This window comes from Octodon degus, unplaced genomic scaffold, assembly GCF_000260255.1.
Source record: "Octodon degus isolate 3935 unplaced genomic scaffold, OctDeg1.0 scaffold00043, whole genome shotgun sequence".
Lineage (NCBI taxonomy): Eukaryota > Metazoa > Chordata > Mammalia > Rodentia > Octodontidae > Octodon > Octodon degus.
Window position 1 is genome coordinate 8,291,373 of NW_004524619.1, and position 19,138 is coordinate 8,310,510.

At 42.8% G+C, this 19,138-nt stretch overlaps 1 protein-coding gene across 2 annotated transcripts in view; it reads right to left on the reverse strand.

Annotated features, from left to right (window-relative positions):
* The window catches only part of Cacna2d3 (calcium voltage-gated channel auxiliary subunit alpha2delta 3), a 954,216-nt gene that overhangs the window by 103,137 nt on the left and 831,941 nt on the right, over nt 1-19,138 (reverse strand). For both annotated transcript variants that reach the window (XR_002821195.1, XM_023715780.1), the window contains exons 27-28: nt 6,520-6,581; nt 5,305-5,349 (exon numbers count right to left, since the gene is read on the reverse strand). Coding sequence is in view for 1 of the 2 variants with exons in the window: in XM_023715780.1 (XP_023571548.1) it covers nt 5,305-5,349; nt 6,520-6,581 (107 nt within the window). In the remaining variant the exon portion in view is untranslated. The remainder of the gene's footprint in view (nt 1-5,304; nt 5,350-6,519; nt 6,582-19,138) is intronic.

The window sequence follows — 19,138 nt, forward strand, 5'->3', positions numbered from 1 at the left end:
AAAAAAAAAAAAAAGAAAAAGAAAAAGAAAAAGATAATCTCCCTTCCCAGCCCTGCTCTTTCCTCTTTCCTTCTTGGCCTCTACTGGAAACCAGAGTGGGTTTCCGATATTGAGTCTCAGTGATGAAGAAAGTGATTAAGATAGGTTTAGACCGACCCTTTCCCTGCCTGATGCATCTTTTCATTATAGGGCAGCTGTGGTACAAAATACTATCTGAAAGAATTCTGGCAGAGTGATCATTCAGGAATGCTGTGCTTCGTAGGGGCCCTGTGTCCCTTGCTACATAGCTACATAAATGACGCTCATCCTGCCCTCTGACGAGCTGAGCTGGGTGGTTCGGGATATGGACATAGAAAGCTGCTTGGATATAGCCCGGCTCCTAGTCCTGTCATATTCAAGATGTCTGTTATGTACCAGAGGAAAGGCCTAAAAGGACTCAAAAAGTCTTAAAGATCACTAGATATTACTAACTTCTTTAAAAAAAAAAATGATCTTTTATTTATTTATTTTTATGTTTTTAGTATAGGGTCTACAGGGTCTCACTACACAGATTGGACTCATAGTGGTCCTCCTGTTTTTAGCCTCCCAAGTGCTAGGATTAAAGGTGGGTGCCACCACATCCAGTCTCAATTGCAGGCTCAGTGCACCCTGGGGGCAGGGCCTGCACGGCATGTTGGGGATCGAACCCTGATCCTTGATCGGCCTAAGCAGGCACTTTAATCTGCTAAGCTATCTGGCCGACCTTATCTATCTATCTATCTATCTATCTATCTATCTATCATCTATCTATCTATCTATCTGTCTATCTATCTATCTATATTTGGTACAGGATGTCACTATGTAGCTTGGACTCATAAATGATCCTCCTGTCTCAGCTGTCCCAGCACTGGAATTAGAGGCATGTGCCACCATGCCTGGCTTCAGTGGCCAGCATAGTGGCATGGTATGCAATCATGCAATACTAATATCTGGGATTGAACCTTGTACTTGTCAGGCAGGTACTTAGAACACTGAGCTACCTCCCTGGCTCACTCGCTGGCTCTTTCTTTCTTTCTTTCTTTCTTTCTTTCTTTCTTTCTTTCTTTCTTTCTTTCTTTCTTTCTGTATATTAGGGAAGGGTCTATAAGGTATTCAGGGTCTCACTACTAGATTGAACTCATAGTGATTTTCCTGTTTTTAGCTTCCCAAGTGCTGGGATTATAGGCACACACCACCACACCCAGTCTCAATGGCTATCTCAGCGTGCCCCAGGGGTGGGGCTGGCATGTCAGGCCCAAGGATCAAACCCTCCCCACCCCACAAGTCCCTGCGCCTAATTTGCTGAGCTATTTGGACAGCTCTTCTTTTTAAAATTGTGGCCAACTCAGCCCATCCTGAAGGTGGGGCTGGTGCAGCATGTATTGCCAGGGATAGGACTGTGGGCCCCTGTGCCTGTCTAAGGTTGCCGCCTAAGCAGGTGCTTTAGACTGCTGAGGTATCTTGCCAGTCCTGTTTCTTTTTTAAAATTAGTTCTTTTTAGAATTTTTTTAAAGAGAATAAAAATAATTTTAAAAATCAGTAGAAACAATACAGAATTTTGCTAAATAAAATGATAGGAGTTCAACAATGGTTGTTATAGTGCATATTGTCTTCAAATTAGTTGTTCAGATTGCCATGTATAGGCATGCAAAATTGGTTCAAAAACTTTAAAAGAAAAATATTAAGCATTAACTGTCCCTTTCAATAGACCAGTATAAATCAGCAGTACAATTATCCAAGCTATACTGTGTATATACATTTGTATTTTTTCTCTTCCTTCTTTTTTTTTTCTCCTTTTCCTCATACCAGTCGTTCCTTCCCTTTGAACAGTTTCTTTCCCTTTCACAGTATCTCTTGCATCTTTCAGATTTGATTTATTCTTTTAGATTCTTACACTAGGGAGAAATAAGATGTTCACACATGTGGGTCTGATTTATTTCACTTGTGAGTAAGATCTCCAGTTGCATCTATTTACCTATAAAAGCCTCGACTTTTTTTTTATATATAGGTGAGTAATATCCCATTGTGTAAAATACCACGTCTATTTTTATCCATTCCTCAGTTGATAGGCATCTGGGTTGTTTCTACAATTTTGCTATGACAAATTGTCCTTCTATAAACATGGGTGCACATATATATGTGATGTTGTTTTCAGTTCTTTTGGAAAAACAGCCAGTTTATTTCTTTGCAAGAAGAGAGAATGGAGCCAAATTTATTATGAAGTTTTGATTCTTCTATTCCTCCCCTTATGTCTCAGTAGGTGCCAGTCTTCTCATCTTCCACTCTGTGCAAAATCCTGGTGCTGTCAACAAAAGATGGTGGTTGATAAACAATCAGGACGGCAAAGACTGTAAATGCACTGAGGAGCTAGGCAGAGGTCCGCGCTGGGCATTGTCCTGCTTTCTCCTTTCTCTCTTGAGTGTCAAACCTGCTTTCATTGACCAGTGACCCTTTGTCACCTCTGTACTTCTGCAATGGAGTTTGCTCCTAGAAAACTCTTCTTGTGCCTCAGGTTCTGCCTTCAATACCATCTCCTTTTGTTGACTTAGGTGGTCCCATCCCTGAGAAGCCTTCCCTAAGTGGCACCCATCACAGGTGATGTTCAGACAACTGGTCTCCCTGCCACCTAGTAGTTTCCAAAAGGGCAGGGACCAGTTCCGACTGCTTTCACTGCACCTCCTGTGTTCAGTCAGTCTCACAGAAGAGCTCAATAAACGTGTCTGAAAAGTATGAGTGAGTGTTTGAGCTCTTGCCTCCTGGCTCCAAACAGTGACCTCTACCCTGAGTGGAAAGGAGTCCTTTGGAAGTCTTCAGCCTTACCGACTCCACCCTCCAGCCCAGGTGCAGGGCTGATACAGTGACAGGGGACGAGGTGAGGTCTGGAGTCCACCTAAGGCCAAGCATGCCTGATCACACTGAGAAGCTGAGCCAGCTCTTCACTGCAGTGGAGAAGCCAGAAACACTGAACTTAATGAGCCCCTACAGCTGTGTTTAATGGGGACCTGCTCATTGGAGGGTCTTGGGGAAGAGGAAGGACATGGTCTCAAAAGCCTAATTAAAAGTTATGAAAGGAGAATGACACATGGAAACAGTCTGGGAAAGAGTGGAAATGGCTCTTGGTAGGAAGTCAGTGCAGACTCTTCCACTGATTGAAAACCATTTTTATCTGGTTCACTGGTGCCAAAATTTAAGAGTCAAAGAAGAAAATGCATAAGTGTTTCAAAGTGAATGCTGGGGACATTGGAGTGTCAGGTAGATTTCAAAAATGAGGGTTAATTCAATGCTTACTTTTTGATGGCATATGAAACTTTAAATGCAATTTAAATGAGGTGCTTCTCAATGGACGCTGAAAAGAGGTCCTTAGTAATGTCTGTGACATGATTCTTAACGTGCCCTACTAGATGTGCCATTGTCCTGTGAGCTCTCAGATGCCAGTAGCTCTCTGTCCAAGGACAGAAGGTTTAGAGCTAACATTCCTAAGTACTTGCTATTTGTCAGAAGCCATGCATGTAACTTCTCATATATTTTCTTATTCATTCTTCACCATCACTGGAAAAGCAAGATAGTTCTCTACTGGTTATGTGATCAAGGGACCAGGTATGAGGGGTTCAGAAAATCACCTGAAGTCACCCAGCTCACTGTCATCAGTCACAGCTGAAAGTTAGTCAGCCTTCCCCTGTATTCCGTGCCTTTAGCTGCAAGGCTACCTCTCCTTGAAGTCAGTCACCGAATAGCACACACAAAGGATGTTTCCAATTCTAAGTGGGCATCTATTTCCATTTGTTCTTATATGAGGATCCATGGAGACGGTATGACGTGTAGGAAGATCCCTACCTATGTTTTTACTCACCAAATAGTTTGAACTACTGTTCATCTATCCACTCAAGCAAACAATGAATGAACCAGGCAATTAATCAGCAAACCAGTCACCCAAACTCTCACCCATCCCACCAGCCAACTAACTACCCTTCCTCAGCTCTCTTCACTGTAAATCGGGGATTAGTGCTACTGTAAAGGGGGAGAGCTCTGCACTCACACAGGTTCTCAGGACGCTTCTTGATTAGCATCATTTTTGAACTGTGTTACTCACTCCAACAAGACAAAAAAGAAAAAGTTTCAAAGACAAGGAGAGCCTTGTGGCCCACTTGGCTGTCTTAAAAAGTTAGCCCTGAACTTACTGAAGGGTGCTGGCCATAAAACTTCACAGTGTTCTCTGTCCCAAGGGAAAATTAGTTTTGATCTGATGATCAGAAAACGGTTGGGCTTCCACTGAAAGCTTAATTGATTGGATTTTTACTTTCTGGATACTATGACTCATGCGCTGATTTAATTATGATTATGATTTTTCTTTTAAACTGGCAGCCAGACCCTTGAGCGACCAAACATTTTGTGTTTTAACTTCATCTTGGACTGTCTCTTATATTTATGTGCTTGCTTTCCTTTGCCTAATTTAAAAAAAAAAAAAAATCTACTTCTAATCTTTATTTCCAGGTTGAAATTATGTGTGGTTAGGATTTATTAAATCTTTGTGGTAACCAGAAGGACTATAAATATATGATTTCTTATAAAGGTTAATGCATATATTGACTAACATTTAGCTAAGTGAAAAGCCACCAGGACTCTGTTGTCAGGCGGGGCAGACAATGAACTGGAACGGGTGTGTATAAAAGCAAGTCTGATAGACAACTTGGGCAGTGGCATATTTTTCTGCCATTGTGGATGCATTGGATTCAAGTTCCCCCTCCTAAAAGATGGAAAAGGACAGGAGAAGGAGCTTTAGAAGGAAAGCACCATGCTCAGTGAAAGAATTTTAACGAGATTCACAGTGTTAAACTCCAGCTTTTTAGTTTCCTTATTATATGAAATTAACCAAGGCACTTAATTTCTCCGACCTTCAGGGATTTTTATCTGCAAAGTGGGCCAATAATTGCTGTCTATTTCACTGGGTGGCTATAAAAATGAAAAGAAAATAAGGCAGTGGGTATAAGCTTTGAGAATTGAAAAGTGAGCTTCAAATGGTAGTCATGTGTATTACTGCCTATAAAGAAAAGCTAAAAAATCTAATTGTGCAGTCCAGGCAATATTTAAAGCACACTTCTGTAGCTCTTACAAATAAATGACTTGATTGGTGATATGGGAGGGGGGAGAACAAAGCAAATATCCTGTTTTCTTTTTGGATACTGTCCCAGGAATGTGCCAGACCTGGCTCCATTTTGGTGGCCTCTGTTGCTAAGCACCATCTGTCACCTTCCCTTGGTCTGAATCAAGACCAGGAGACCCCCTTACCTCGTCATCGCAGCTGATGGAGCACTTGCCATCCAGAGCGGCACACTGCACAGAGAGAAGCAAGGGAAACCACATCACTGGGGCCTCTGCGCATCTGCCTGGGCTGCCACTTAACTATGCAGGCCCAATTACATCAAAAGGGACTGGAGCAAGCTGAGACTGGATTGCACTCTCTAGAATCAGTATCCACTCTAAGTAGCAATATAAAAGTTTTAAAAATATTTAAGAAGGGCTGGCTCCTTTCCATCTATTTTAATTCAAGTCCCCATTCAGTGTTGGCGCTACATACGTTAAGATTGCAAATCTTTTGGGAACAAGGTATAATGATATAATCATTACATTTTAAATTAATTCCCAGTGACCCATCTATCTTCTTAGTTTATAGTTTTCTAAAGTATCTTAATATGTGAAATGATAAGCCATGCCATCGTCTTATCTATTCATTCACTCATGGCCATCGGGGTTGACTCCATAGCTGTTGTGTTTGTTTGTAGGTTTGTTTGTTTTGGTGGAACCGGGGATTGAACTCAGGCCCTTGCACTTGCCAGGGAAGTGCTTATTCCACTGAGCCATCTCCCCGGCCACCATAGCTGTTGTGAAAAGTGCACACTAAACACAGAAGTACAGGTATCTCTTTGATATGCTGATATCATTTCCTTTGGATATGTACTTCTGACATTAGAGCTGTATAATCAGGTGCAACTTACTACTTGCTATTTTTGCATAATCACTGAACAAGTACCACTGAAATCCCTCAATACAAAGAGCACAGAAGGAACGGAATACCTCCAGATTCCCCAACATGGAACCATCCAGAGAAACACTTCTGCCAAAGAAGGCAGATACATACATTGACAACTCAAGTCATAGGCAGCTCTTCTGAATTGCAGAACAGTCCCAAATAAATAACCAGGCATCATAACAAGATTAGGAAAAAGGTCACAGGCTCAATATTAAAAACTCCTTTTGTCATTCCCTTGATCTCACAAATCAAATTTTTCCTAGAAGCAAATTCCTTGATTTGCCCAGTGTGTGGTGTCTGACATGCCAACAGCTCTCTATTTTGCTGTGAAATAAATGGAAATCTGAACTGGCGGTAGTTTGTTTTAAAAGCACGCATCGGAAAGCTGGGACTTCTAGGCCCTGAGCACTAAAATGTGACCACTTATCTAATAACAGTGTTGCTAATGCCTCGTGATGCTGATTATACCTTACCTGTCTGCTGGCGGTCCAGAACTTCCTTTGGAAAAATTCGAGTTTCATCTGAATGCCTACAGCTGGATAAATTATAAATAAAACAAAGCATCAGAGATCATGTTGTACAATTATTCATGAATACCATTGAAAAGTATCTATCATGGCAAGAAACTGAGGTAAGCATATCAGAAACAAGCATACAGAGAAATGTGAAAAAAGACATGTTTCCTTCCAAGTAAGGAATTCCAAGACTCTCTGTAGTTATAGGTCTAAAACAAATAGACGAGAGTGAAAATATCTGTTTGGAGACAGGTTACTTTGACATCTCTAAAATTCTGATATTTGCAATGATAGCCCCATCACTCAACACAAGCAGAAATTAGAAATAAAAATAAAACCAAAGTATATTCAAAAGATCAATCTTTCTTCAGTTCCTTTTTCAGCTGTAACTGAATGAACTTGGATGTCTAAAACATGCATTCTGCACGTGCTTTTTATATATAACATTTGAAAATGACTTGTCATGAGTTGGTATTTAGAAGGTGGCCACTTTGCTGTCTGTGACTTAGTTTAACTGGCCCCCTAGTGTCCACATCTCAATGTTCTTCTTTCCCTAGAAACTCTAAGGACAGACACAATTAAAAAAAACAAAAACAAACAAACAAAAAAAAAACCACACACACATACACACACACACACCAAAAAAAAAAGAAACCTTCCTGCAGCAACAGTAAGCACTGGCTCTAGCTACAGAAAGGTCCTAAAAGGGAAGAGGTTAAAGAAGTAGCTTGCAGCTGTGGAAAGTGGAATTTCGTGGAACTTCTGAGCTAGAATATGAGTACATTCGCCATATTTCTCTCTCTCCAGTAAGCCAACTCTGCAGAACTCTAAAAGTGAAACATCCAGGGCCGAAAGCTCATTAGATGATGATTAAATTTCAGAGCAGTTCAAAAGAAAGAGGCAATGCTCAATTTGCCAGGGCCATTTACTGCACTGCAATGACACAGACTTCACTCAACTGCACTTCTGACCATATCTGCCTCCCATCAGTGCTGTTAATTATCTGTCCGAGTTTCTTTCTTTTGCTTAAATAGCCTATGGGAACTTCAACCTACATAGTATCACCCATAAAAGAAATGTGTAACTCCACAGGGAAAAGCCCTCTTAAATCCGCTGAGAACTTTTCATGCCATCATGTGAAAACTCTTACTTAGGTTAGCATTATTGTTCTGGCTTGAAGAACTCGCAGATTTATGAAGAACTACCTAGTGCTTTTCTTTTTCCTAAAAAAACAAACAAACAAAAAAAAAAAACTGTTGAGGCCAACTCTAAGAGTAAAGGTGAACAGGGTGTGGACTTGTAGAGGGACTTGCCCTTAGACATTCATTCATTCATTCATTCATTCATTCATTCATTCATTTTTGGAACAGGGTCTCACTATGCAGCTCAGACTCGTAGTGATCCTCCTGTCTCAGCATCCCCAGCGCTGGAATTCCAGGTGTGCATCACCATGCCCAGTTTCCGGCTGGGCACGTGGTACCAAGGATTGAACCCAGGTCCTTGAGCTTGCCAGGTAGGCGCTTAGACTGCTGAGCTACCTCCGCAGCCCAGCCTTCAGAGTTTTGGATAAGACAAGCCATGCAGGCTCTCACTGTGCAGGATGAGAATTATCTCTGAAATGCTCCACTGTAACAGGTAGGGCCCACCTTCCTTTACCAGTAGCTGTCCTCTGACCCCTGGACCTAAGCTTTCAGAGAGCAGGGAGCTTTTCTTGCTCCTGTGCAATCCATGTCCCTAGCAGGGTGCCATGTGCATGGGTGACCCACCATGAAATAAAGGCTTTCTTCTGTTTCACTCTTCCCAACACCATTATAGTGAACAGATACAGACAGAGAAGAGAGGGCAGCCCCCACATGAATTAGAATCTCTCCTAAATAAGATTTCTTTAGAGATGGTTCTCAATACATCAGCACCATCAGGGGGATTCAAGAAGCCCTTGAAATACCTATCTCTGGTTTCACCAAATACAGGTAGGGGCTGGTAGCAAACTAACTTTAAAGAAGAAGGATTCAAAATTGTACTAATAGCCAGGATCAGACAGCATGGTGGGGAATGAGTTTCTCTGTCTTCCTTGGTATCCCTCTCATGGCTCCCCTCTAGATTCCTCCCCAGACAGCCTTCCCCAGGCTGGTAGTCAGAGAGTCATTCTACAGCCCCCTCTCAGGGCCTGGGCTCAGAGCCGTGGCCAGCTCTGAAGCTCTGCAGGATAAAAGCATGAAGGTTCCCTAAAAGAGTCATCCTCAGTAGTGTTTCTAGCAGTTCAGAGCTACCCCCAGCCTACCAGTAACTCCTGAGTACCCCCTCAGCCTCCTCTGCCCTCTCTGAGTATGCCTCTCATTTTTGATGAGGCCCCTATTTTCACCACCCTAATGAAGCTGGCTGAGTCCTCCAGGGTGTTTATCCATCTCACATAGTTGGAGGCTGTTATCATCTGTCTCTGTTGGTCCTCTACCTAAGCTCCTCAGGCACTTTCATCTTTCCTCATGAGTCAGCTCCTCTGTCTAATTAATCAAGCAGGCTGCACCTCTGATCTCCCTCCAACAAGCTTCATCCTCTCTCTGCTTCCAACACCCTAACCTAGACACTGTTTCTCTCTCATTCCCTTCCTGTCTGGGTCGTGAGGTTGTTGCTCAAGGGCTCCCACTGCGTCCTGACTGCAATTGGTCTCCTCCTTGTGGACCAGATTGTGCTCCTGGTGGCTGAGAGCCACTGTCCCCCAAGCAACAGTGGCCCCTGGCTTCCCGTCACTCCTATGGGTTTGTAGCATTTTCACCCAGGAATTAGTATACTTCTCTCAGATTAGCTGACTCACTGTGGCAATGGTGAGTTAGCGTCACCTCTTTGGAGAACCTCTAAGCTAGGCACTAAGGGAAGTGAGGCTGCATGCTCCTTGAGGTCTAGTCAGGCAGAAGCTACACAGTGAAAGCTGCATTACAGATATAAACAAAGAGCTCCAGAGAGCATACGGGCTCACTTAGGCTAGCGGCAACTGCCAGAGCTTTAAGGTAAGGTGTGGAGAGCCAACTCACAGCAAAGTGAGAACCAAGAGAAGATGGTGGCCCAGCAAGAGGAGGCAGCAGGGGCAAAGGGATGAGCCTTTCCAAGAACCACTGTGTGTTCTGGGATTTAGGAAGAATGAGGGTCTTCTGTAACCCCAATTCTGAAAGCAAAAGGTCAAGGCATCAACAGGGTAGCCATGTAGGCCCAGGATCTACCCAAGGGCCAAATCTGGCCTGCTTTTACAAATAAAGTTTTATTGAAACAGAGCCATGCCCATTTGTTTACATAGCGCCCACAATTCCAATGCCACAATTGAGGAGGTGCAACAGAGAGGGAAGAGCCCACAGTGACTAAACTGCTGTGGCCTTTCACAGGAAAATGACAGCAACAACATGACTGCCAGCTGCTGCAGGTGCTATCAAATGTCTCTGTAGAAGAGGCAGGGTCTGATATCTGCTTTGGGAAGCCCACTCTGAAAGCCTGTCTGGGCAAAGGCCCCAAATAGTGAGAGATGTGCCCACCACAGTGCCTGGGGCTTGTTATTTCTCAGGCATGGAAATGATTTCAAGCCCCAAAAGCAAAACAAAGTAATAAAAACTAAGAAGACCAACAAGAAAGAACAAAAGGCTCACCCCAGACATCACTATTTTCATTTGTTCTGTCCATGTTTTTCCTTTTCGACCTTTATCAGAGAAAACATCTTTCCACCAGCATGTTCTTCTCCTTGCCCCACCCCCCACAACCCAAATGGAACCTGTGATATTCGTTATGCCCATCTATTCTGCTCTTTCAACAACATTTTGGGTCATAATGGCATATTCTGCTTCAAGTCAGTCTTGCTAATTTAATAAGGAAAACAAGGACAGAAAATGCTTTAGTGAAATCCAAGTCCCAAGGAGAGTGCAGAAAATAAAAACACCATTCCTGGGGTTTGAAATTTTTTAGACAGTCCAGAAAATCATCAGCATATTTTCCCTGGAGTCTGTGGCACTCCTCACTTACATGAGATTAGGAACGCTCCAGGGCTCCCTGCGGGGAATCTCCAACATAAGGAGCCTCTTTGTATTAAGAGCATTTGGTGGTACCTCACCCCCTTGCCAGCTAAACCAATCCCAATAAAATGATTCTATAGGAGGCTTCCCAATCAGCCAGTCTAGGGTGACCTCCCCAGCACTGCAGCCCTAAGACATCTTGAGGGCCTGTAAGAGCCAGCAAGACACCAAAGTGTTGTTAAGATAATTGTTACCCTAGAAAGTCTCTCTTACGTGAAATACTAAGGAATCTCAAGCATTGATGTCTCTCTGGGTTTGAATTATCCAAGTGACTTTCCTTTCTTTACTTTTCTTTTGTTCTTTTTGAGACAAAGAACTTCACCATGCAGTTCAGGCTGGCCTTGAGCTCACCCTGTAGCCCTGGTTGACCTTGAACTCACAGCAATCCTTCCTTAGCCTTTTGAGTGCTGGGATTATGACTGTTTCTTCTTCTTCTTCTTCTTCTTCTTCTTCTTCTTCTTCTTCTTCTTCTTCTTCTTCTTCTTCTTCTTCTTCTTCTTCTTCCTCTTCCTCTTCCTCTTCCTCTTCTTCTTCTTCTTCTTCTTCTTCTTCTTCTTTTTTTTTTTTTAATAATTTTATTGAGGGGCCAGAGAAATAACTCAGTACAATAAGCATTTGCCTGGCAAGCGCAAGGGCCTGAGTTCAGTCCCTGGTTCTGCCAAAAAAATTAATAATAATAATAATAATTTTATTGAGAAACCAATAGCAATGAGACAGTTTCAAAACTGATTAGTAGGACAGTTTCAATAATTAATACATTGTATATTGTTGTCTTCTTAGTGGTTATTCATAGTACAAGATGCAGACATGATATCCTGTCCAAACACTAGTAGTGCAAATCTTTCTATTCATTGAATTAAGAGAAAGTAGCTGTATATCTACCCTAACTATTTTGAATATACAGATACAAAATGGTCCTTCATTTGTATCCCTTTTTTGTTTAGTTTTGTCAGAGATGGGCATTCCATTGTCATTTAAATATTGTAGGTATAGGGGCTGGGGTGATAGCTCAGTAGAATAAGTGCTTGCCTGGCAAGCGCAAGGGCCTGAGTTCAGTCCCTGGTTCTGCCAAAAAAATTAATAATAATAATAATAATAAATAAATAAATTGTAGGTGCATGATTTCAGCCAAATAATCTAATATAGTCCAGTAGTCCATAATAGTAGTAGGCTATCCATAGGACTGGCAATGTCAGAAGTTATTGACTTGAGCCTTTTACAGCTCAGCCTATTCATATGGCTTTACTTTTTATACTTCATTTTTATACTTTTCTGCTGGATGGTTAAGACCAAGATAAAGCATGACCTATATAACAAGAAATGTAACTTTTCTATCTAATAAGGTCAGTCGAATTTCCACTTATCTCAATATCTAAGAATTCCTAGGTTCAGATGTTCAGTTTAGCAACATAAAGCACAGATGGAGCTTGGTGATACATGCCTCTAATCCCAGCACTTAGTAGGCTAAAGCTGGCAGATCACTGTGAGTGTGGGGGCAGCCCAGGCTGCACGGTGGATTCAGGGTCAGCCTCACCTACATATAGAGACCCCATCTCAAAAAACTGAAACAAACAAAACAAAACACACAGCACAGAACTTCAGTGGTGCTTCTTCCTTCTAGAATTCCTCTTTTCCCAACCTGCTAACTCCAGGCTTTCCTCCATTCATTTTTCCTGTATTTTTCAGACATCTACTCTATGCCAGATTGTAGGTATACTGGGAGAAGGATACGAAGGCCCCCAACAGGAAAGGGCTGAGCCTGGGAAGGAAGTCGCACCCCTGAAGAGAGATTCACAGAGTGTTAGATTCCTGACACTCTGCGGCTGACAAGGCATCCCACAAGCACCGATATGCACAGAACACTTGATTTCCAGAATGTCTCGGATCATCAGTCCACTCAAATGTAGGCACAGCTAGCTGCATCTCCAATCTGTTGACTCTGGCTTGCTCAAATTGGTGGCCATCGACCACACATGGCTGTTTGAATTAAAATAAAATCCATAATTTAGTGTCTCAGATGTCCTAGTCACAGTGCAAGAACTCGACAGACACCTGGAGCTAGAGGCTACTGCCCTAACCCACCGCGGTCTGGGGCATTTCCAACTTTGCTGACCATTCTATAGGGTGGCATTCGGTCATCACAAGCCTGAAGGGAGAAGAACTACACACTGGCTCTCCTTAAGCAGCAGAGGGGAAGCTCTCCACATGCCATTCCCCACAGGCAGGGGCAGTGAGGATGATTTAGGTACGCAGGGGTTAGATTCCGCTGAACTGCCAGTGTGAGACAGCTTAGGTCCACACAGGGAAGTTGGTACTCTAATTAGTTGGAGAGAACCCCAAAGAAATCAACGCAATCTGCTCAATATGGCTACCACCCCCCAAGATTTATTTATTTTGCTTTACAAAATTTGAGAATACAAATTACATTTCCAGTGCTATTATATTCAAATGCATTCAAGATGAAATCATGCATGCATCTCATATCATGTTAATAGACATGCATTCAAGGGTAATCTGAAACTCACGAAATAACAATGTTACATGTAAAATTAGAAATAAAATAACTTTTCATATTGTATTCATTTAGAAAGAATTTTCTATGGGCTTGGCCTCAACGTGCAACACACCCCTAGGAACACAAATCCGGTTTGTAAAGTAGGGCTCCCCACTCCTGGCATGCCAGCTCACACAAACACCCCCACTTTCAAACTTTCCCAGTTCTCTCTCTACACCAGTGCATTGACCTACACACAGGCAGCCTATCCAGGAGACAAACACAGTCCAGCCACCATCAGGGATTTACCACCAGAAATTCTGTGGGAAGATTTGTTGCAAACTCTTTCCCTTGACAATCTCTGTGTACCCTTGGTAAGATCACTTTACCTCTCTGTCTCCACAAGTAGAGCCACACTGGCTTTAGCTTCTGAATAGAATTTTTGTGGAACAAGAGCAATAGCACGTACGAGAATATTCTAATGGTTTGGTAGCTTGGTTAGTGGTCATGCAATATGTAATGATTTGCTTCTAGAGCCTTAGCTGATTATTTGGTAACCAATACATCTCTGATGCAGAAAATTTATGCACAATAAATCCAAACTGTCCATGGCTAGAAAGGATCTTTAGGGCATAATATCAGTGAGTAAATGCTTTAAAACACCATGACATACAGTAAGTAGACTCCTGAAGTGACTCTCTCCTCTTTTGCAATTGTGATTATTTTTGCACACTCAGGACAAAGCTTTGTGGCTCACATTGCAGAGCTAAGAGGACCACCATCCCCAGGAGCTCACTGACCAGGCCCTGGGCCAGAAAGCTTCGTAAGGGCCTGGTGCTCTCTGGCGGTTTACATACAGTGGCCACTGTCTTCCAGTGAGCAGGTAAGAGTTATGTCCTAGCATTGGCCTGGCCACAGTCAGAGTTTTCTGTCAGATCCTTACTCACAGGTAGCAATCTATGGTAGAAAACTGTTTCCTCAACTAGGAAAACAAATCTCCCATAAGTTAGTCACAAGTGCAAAGCCTCATGGGGATTTCTCATCTACTTCCTCTTAGTTTTTCTTTAAACCCAACATAAACTCATACAAATTCTACAGAAAAACACCCATTTTGGCTTTCTCCTCCAGAAAATCAGCCCTGCCACTGGGTGGTGGCTACTTGTACCTGGCCGGATTCATGTCTATTACCCAGCCTCAACCCTGTGACAGTATCTCTGAATTTTCATTTCTCTGCCCACAATGGCAAAGAGAGCTCACACTTGTGGGGATGAGCCCTGGCCCATTCAGATTCCAACTTGCCTTAATTAACAGTCAATCCCAAGAGCTGTTAGCCAAGCCACATTTGTTTAAATGTTTTCTTCTGTTTGTTTTCAAAATAGTTAATTGCAAGTAGAATGCAAAATGAATCTGAATGTCACTTCTTTGGAGTATTTCACAATTTACACTGGGTTTGGACTAAGGCCACCATGCAGGAATGTTGAGGAAAAAACTCTAACCTTCTTTATATCAATGCAAGCTCACTCTGGGGTCTGCTAATGTCCAGGAGGAGTGACTGACCACATGAATCACAATTGAAAACCACAATGTGCATTATGACACAGCTCATCTGGTAAATATTTCATGTGAAGATTTTAATGAATTGCATGAAGGAATGTGGGACAAAAAAGACAACAAAAATCCTGGGGCTAATTTGGGCGAAACCGAGAACAGAATATCCTCCTGCAGATGAGAAAGAAAGGGAAGCCAGCTGCTCTCAGGTCCCCCTGGGTGTCAGGCTGGAGAACCCAAAATCTTTCTTGGAAGATTACAGGCGAGGGAGAACCAGCGCAACAACCTTTAGAAAACTAGATCAAAGTAATATGCATTTGTTATAATCTTGGTAAAGCCGAGACACTCATCTCCAAGGTATGGTATTATTTCAGAAACTGGGAGGTGGGGTAGATTCCATTCTTGCTGCGGCAGACACACCTCATATTTTAGCCAATGCTGAGTGAAGCAGTAGAAAGATAGATGGGGAAGAGGCATTATGAGTATAGCCCCTAACCAATTGCATATTTTACTTCTGAAAAACTCCCTGTGGCATGGTGGGGGGGGCTATCTTTCTTCTACTTACATACTCAACTTTTAAATAACAAAGTCCTAGATGATGTATGCTTGTGGTGAGAGCGAAGGAGGAACAGCGGAGCCACTTTATCGCTCCACTGACAAAGCGATAGCCGAAGATTTTCTTTGAAGACTCATAGCTGTGGAGGCCTATCTTAATCAGGATAACCCTCCCTGGCTGCTGTCTGTGCCTGGCTTCTGACGCTACACTAAGAAGTAGGCCTGATCCACTTACCTGCCCATTTCACTTTATTATTATCCTGTCAAAAGTTTCTTGGGAATAGTCACCTTTAGTGAAGTCTAGTAAATGACAGTGATGCCTGTTTCCTCTCTCTGGACTCTAATTCCTTGAATGTATCAATGTTGAAAGGAATTAGCAGGGCTGTAGAATGGAATAATCATTTTCTTTGCACCTCTGAGGGAATCTAGAAGCATGTTCCAGGCTTCATCTGAGGTAAACTATATTCCCTCAGCTTGCTTAGGCTGCTGGAGCTGGCATCAAATAGTTTGTGTCAGATTATTTCAGGCTCACGAAACTCTTCAAATAGTATTATTTCAATAAAGCTTTCCAGCCAACACAGTGTTAGAATCGATTCCCACTTTCAGAATACAATACTTAAGCCTCATTCATTGTATGCTACTCAGGGCTGTGCAAGTCAATGTCCGTTATAAAAATTGCCAGCTTCCAAATTACAGCTCCCTGGTTAATTATTCCCTTTTAGGCCACTACCTAATAACATTTACGAAAGATATTATATTAAAATTGGGGGTCAAGTTTCCAAATATTTCAAAAGCCATAATAGAATGGCTCATGGGGCCAAACACCCCAGGGCTGGATGTTTGTGACTATATTTTACACAAAACAGCAGCAGAATAATCTCATAGGTAGACTCAAATGCTGGAGAAACACCTCCAACCCTTCCGATTCTCTGGCTCATATTTAGGGCACCTTCAGGGAAAGGATTTTCCCAAGTATACTCCATTTCATGGTCCTGAGTCACTGAGTCCATTTCAAAGCTCTAAATGGCAAATTCCCTCCAGGGATGGGTGCCAACTGAGAACCTCCTATGCTTGGTGTCAAGGGACCTACCAAATTCAGCTCGACCCAGTTGGCATCTGCAGGGAACACAACCTGGATACTGCAAGCCTTCTGACACTGCAGTAGGAGCTAGAGATCTAGACATAATACACAACCGACAGGTTATTTCAAACATGTATAGGGTTGCCAGATCAAATATTTTTTATTTGCTAAATCTGGACCTTAGGCTGGGGAGTCACATAGCACATCCCAGGCAATGACCTGGAGTGACCTCTTGCACACTTAGCCCAGGGAGGGTTGTGTTAGTCAGTGTCTATAGCTTAACTCAGGACTGCGAAGCAAGGCCACCTCCATCAACACGATCCTCAGGACTTCACTGTTTGTTTCAGAAAGTTTTCACCCAGAAAGATAAGGTAAGGAAAAATATTTCATCAGAAACTTACTCAACACCAATATTTCTGAACAGTACGTCAATCAAATAGTCTCCCGGATTAGGATAACGTGACTCGACTAGCACAGATGCTTACTCATCAAAAAGCTGCTTGCTTGCCAAGACTCAGGAGACGCTCACTGCGTCCAAGTCATCTGGTTTCGAGCAGATCCCCACTGCGAAGGACTCATTCAGACTCCAGAGCCATTTAAGTATCTGCCTCACTTCCTGGGACTGGGGGCACTAAGTCTGTCAAGGTGCACCTCCCCCATTGCAGCAGGGAAATACCTACCTTTGCTTGACCCACAAAATACCCTGAGGTGTCCTCTTGTCAACAGTTAACAGGACTTCCCTTTTCCTTGTCAGTTGTTGACACTAAATTACATTATAAATTATGTATTGTTTCCACCTCACTGAGCTAGAGGTAAGTTGTCCCAGGGTAGAGGAATTTATGTCCTGGGAGTCCCCTATACTGAGGAGAGGAATGTATCCCTCAGGTGGGCCCTTCTGAATGACACCAATCAAACATGGATGATCAGAGGGTATGCTGACCAGGATGTACACTGTGCTTAGACAGTTTTCTCTCTCAGGAGACTTTCTTTTTCCACACAGTTGGCTTGAACTCTATCCTGAGAGCTACAAAAATGTTCTCAGAGAGAGAGAGAGAGAGAGAGAGAGAGAGAGAGAGAGAGAGAGAGAGAGAGAGAGAAACTTCTCTGTGCTTTAAAAAGCATCTGGGGTGACCAGGTAGGTTGGTGTGTCAGGGAACCTGTGAAGCAGTCTAGAACCTTCGTCCAACCATGGGCAGGATGACACAAGGCTATCATCTTGTTTCTGACCCCTCCTGACAAGGTAAAGAGAGGAATCTTTGAGTTTTGCCACAGCCCCACATCAAGCTCACCTGCTTTGGGCCAGTCACAGCCCCTTCCTCAGCCCATCCAGATCCTGTACAAAACCTGAAGCTGCTGTCATTTCAGGGTGGTAAACTGCAACCAGGAAGCTAATTCATAAAATGTATTTTCCTGCTTATCAGAGATGTCTCCAAATTCCATGACAGGTTTTATAATGAAAATTATTTTATAGATCTGGCCACAGAAATGGTATCACCTAATAATAACAGTAGTAGTGATCATACTAGTTAATATGACTTATCAAGCCCCCTACTGCGTAACAGGCATGCGCTAGAAGCTTCAGCTGTTTTTCTGCCAGTCCTTACAAGGCCCTCCAAAGTGAGACTTGAGAGCAGCCACACTGGGTATTTGAGAAGATCGAGGATCACAGAATTAAGTCATGGGGTTGAAGGCTTTCTCCGAGGAAGTGGTCTTCACTTTCGATTTAAACTCACAGCAAAATCAAGAGGTTTCCAGAACTGTGAGATCTCACATGAGTTCAGTGTTTTCTGTTTTCTTTCCTCAGATAAAACCCAGAGGGGAGGTACATACTGATATAGGGGAAAGAAACTCCCAACCCAAAGGCTATCTGGGATGAGCTCATGTTCTGTAAAACTGAAGAATGAATTTTAGGAACAACAGAGGTTAAGAACAGAATTTATTTATTGAGGGAAAGAAAACTTCTGTCCAGAAGAGGGACAGAAAGGGACCCCACTGGGTTGCCAAGGACCTTGCCTTTTAAAGGGATTTTTATAGAGCAAATTCATGGAGTGAGACAGGTCCAAGGTGGAAAATATAGGAACTCATAAGGTGGGCCTGAGGTGGGACAAAACTAAGATTACAAGCACAATTGCTCAGGTAAAATTGATTGCATCAGAATCAAAGGGGGAAGCAAGTCATGCAGCAACAGATAAGAATACAGAAGAGGGCCGTTTCCTGGAGGAGGGTGAGTTAAATGACTGTCTGGCTTTTTCAAGGTGATTGATACCCATTTAGAATATCAATCCCTGATGTTCATCCCTAGGGAGGTAGGTGGGCGCATTTGTTTCATCTTTGGTCTTGAGGTCTGGCCCACTGCAGAGGCGCCTCTCTCTCCCACAGTTGCGAGGTCTCTCGTCTTCCATACTGGCTCCTTCCAAGGTCTACCTCTGTCTGACTGCCTATAATATTTCTATCTAATTCAGCTGCCTACAACAACATCAGACCACGTCAAATGCCTTTCTCTATCTAAACAATCCAGAATATTTGTACCGATGATCTGAATTTCCAATTGGATCTGTTTTGTCCAAGTAAGGACGACCCTCTGGCTTAGGTGACAGGCTATTATTTTAAGATTGGTCCGAGAACTACCAATCTAATCTGGAGATAGGGTTAATGAACTCTTCATTTAAGAGGTATGGCCCGTAGAATGAGTAAAAATTCACAAGGCCCTCGTAACCAGGAAGAGAGCAAAAAAACTATTCTAGGTCATGTGCCACATCCCAAGCTGGCAATGCATTCAGAGGTTCAGGACCGAGAGCTTCAGGACCATCTACATGCCTGATGCAAAGAAGGAAGTTGACTATCCTT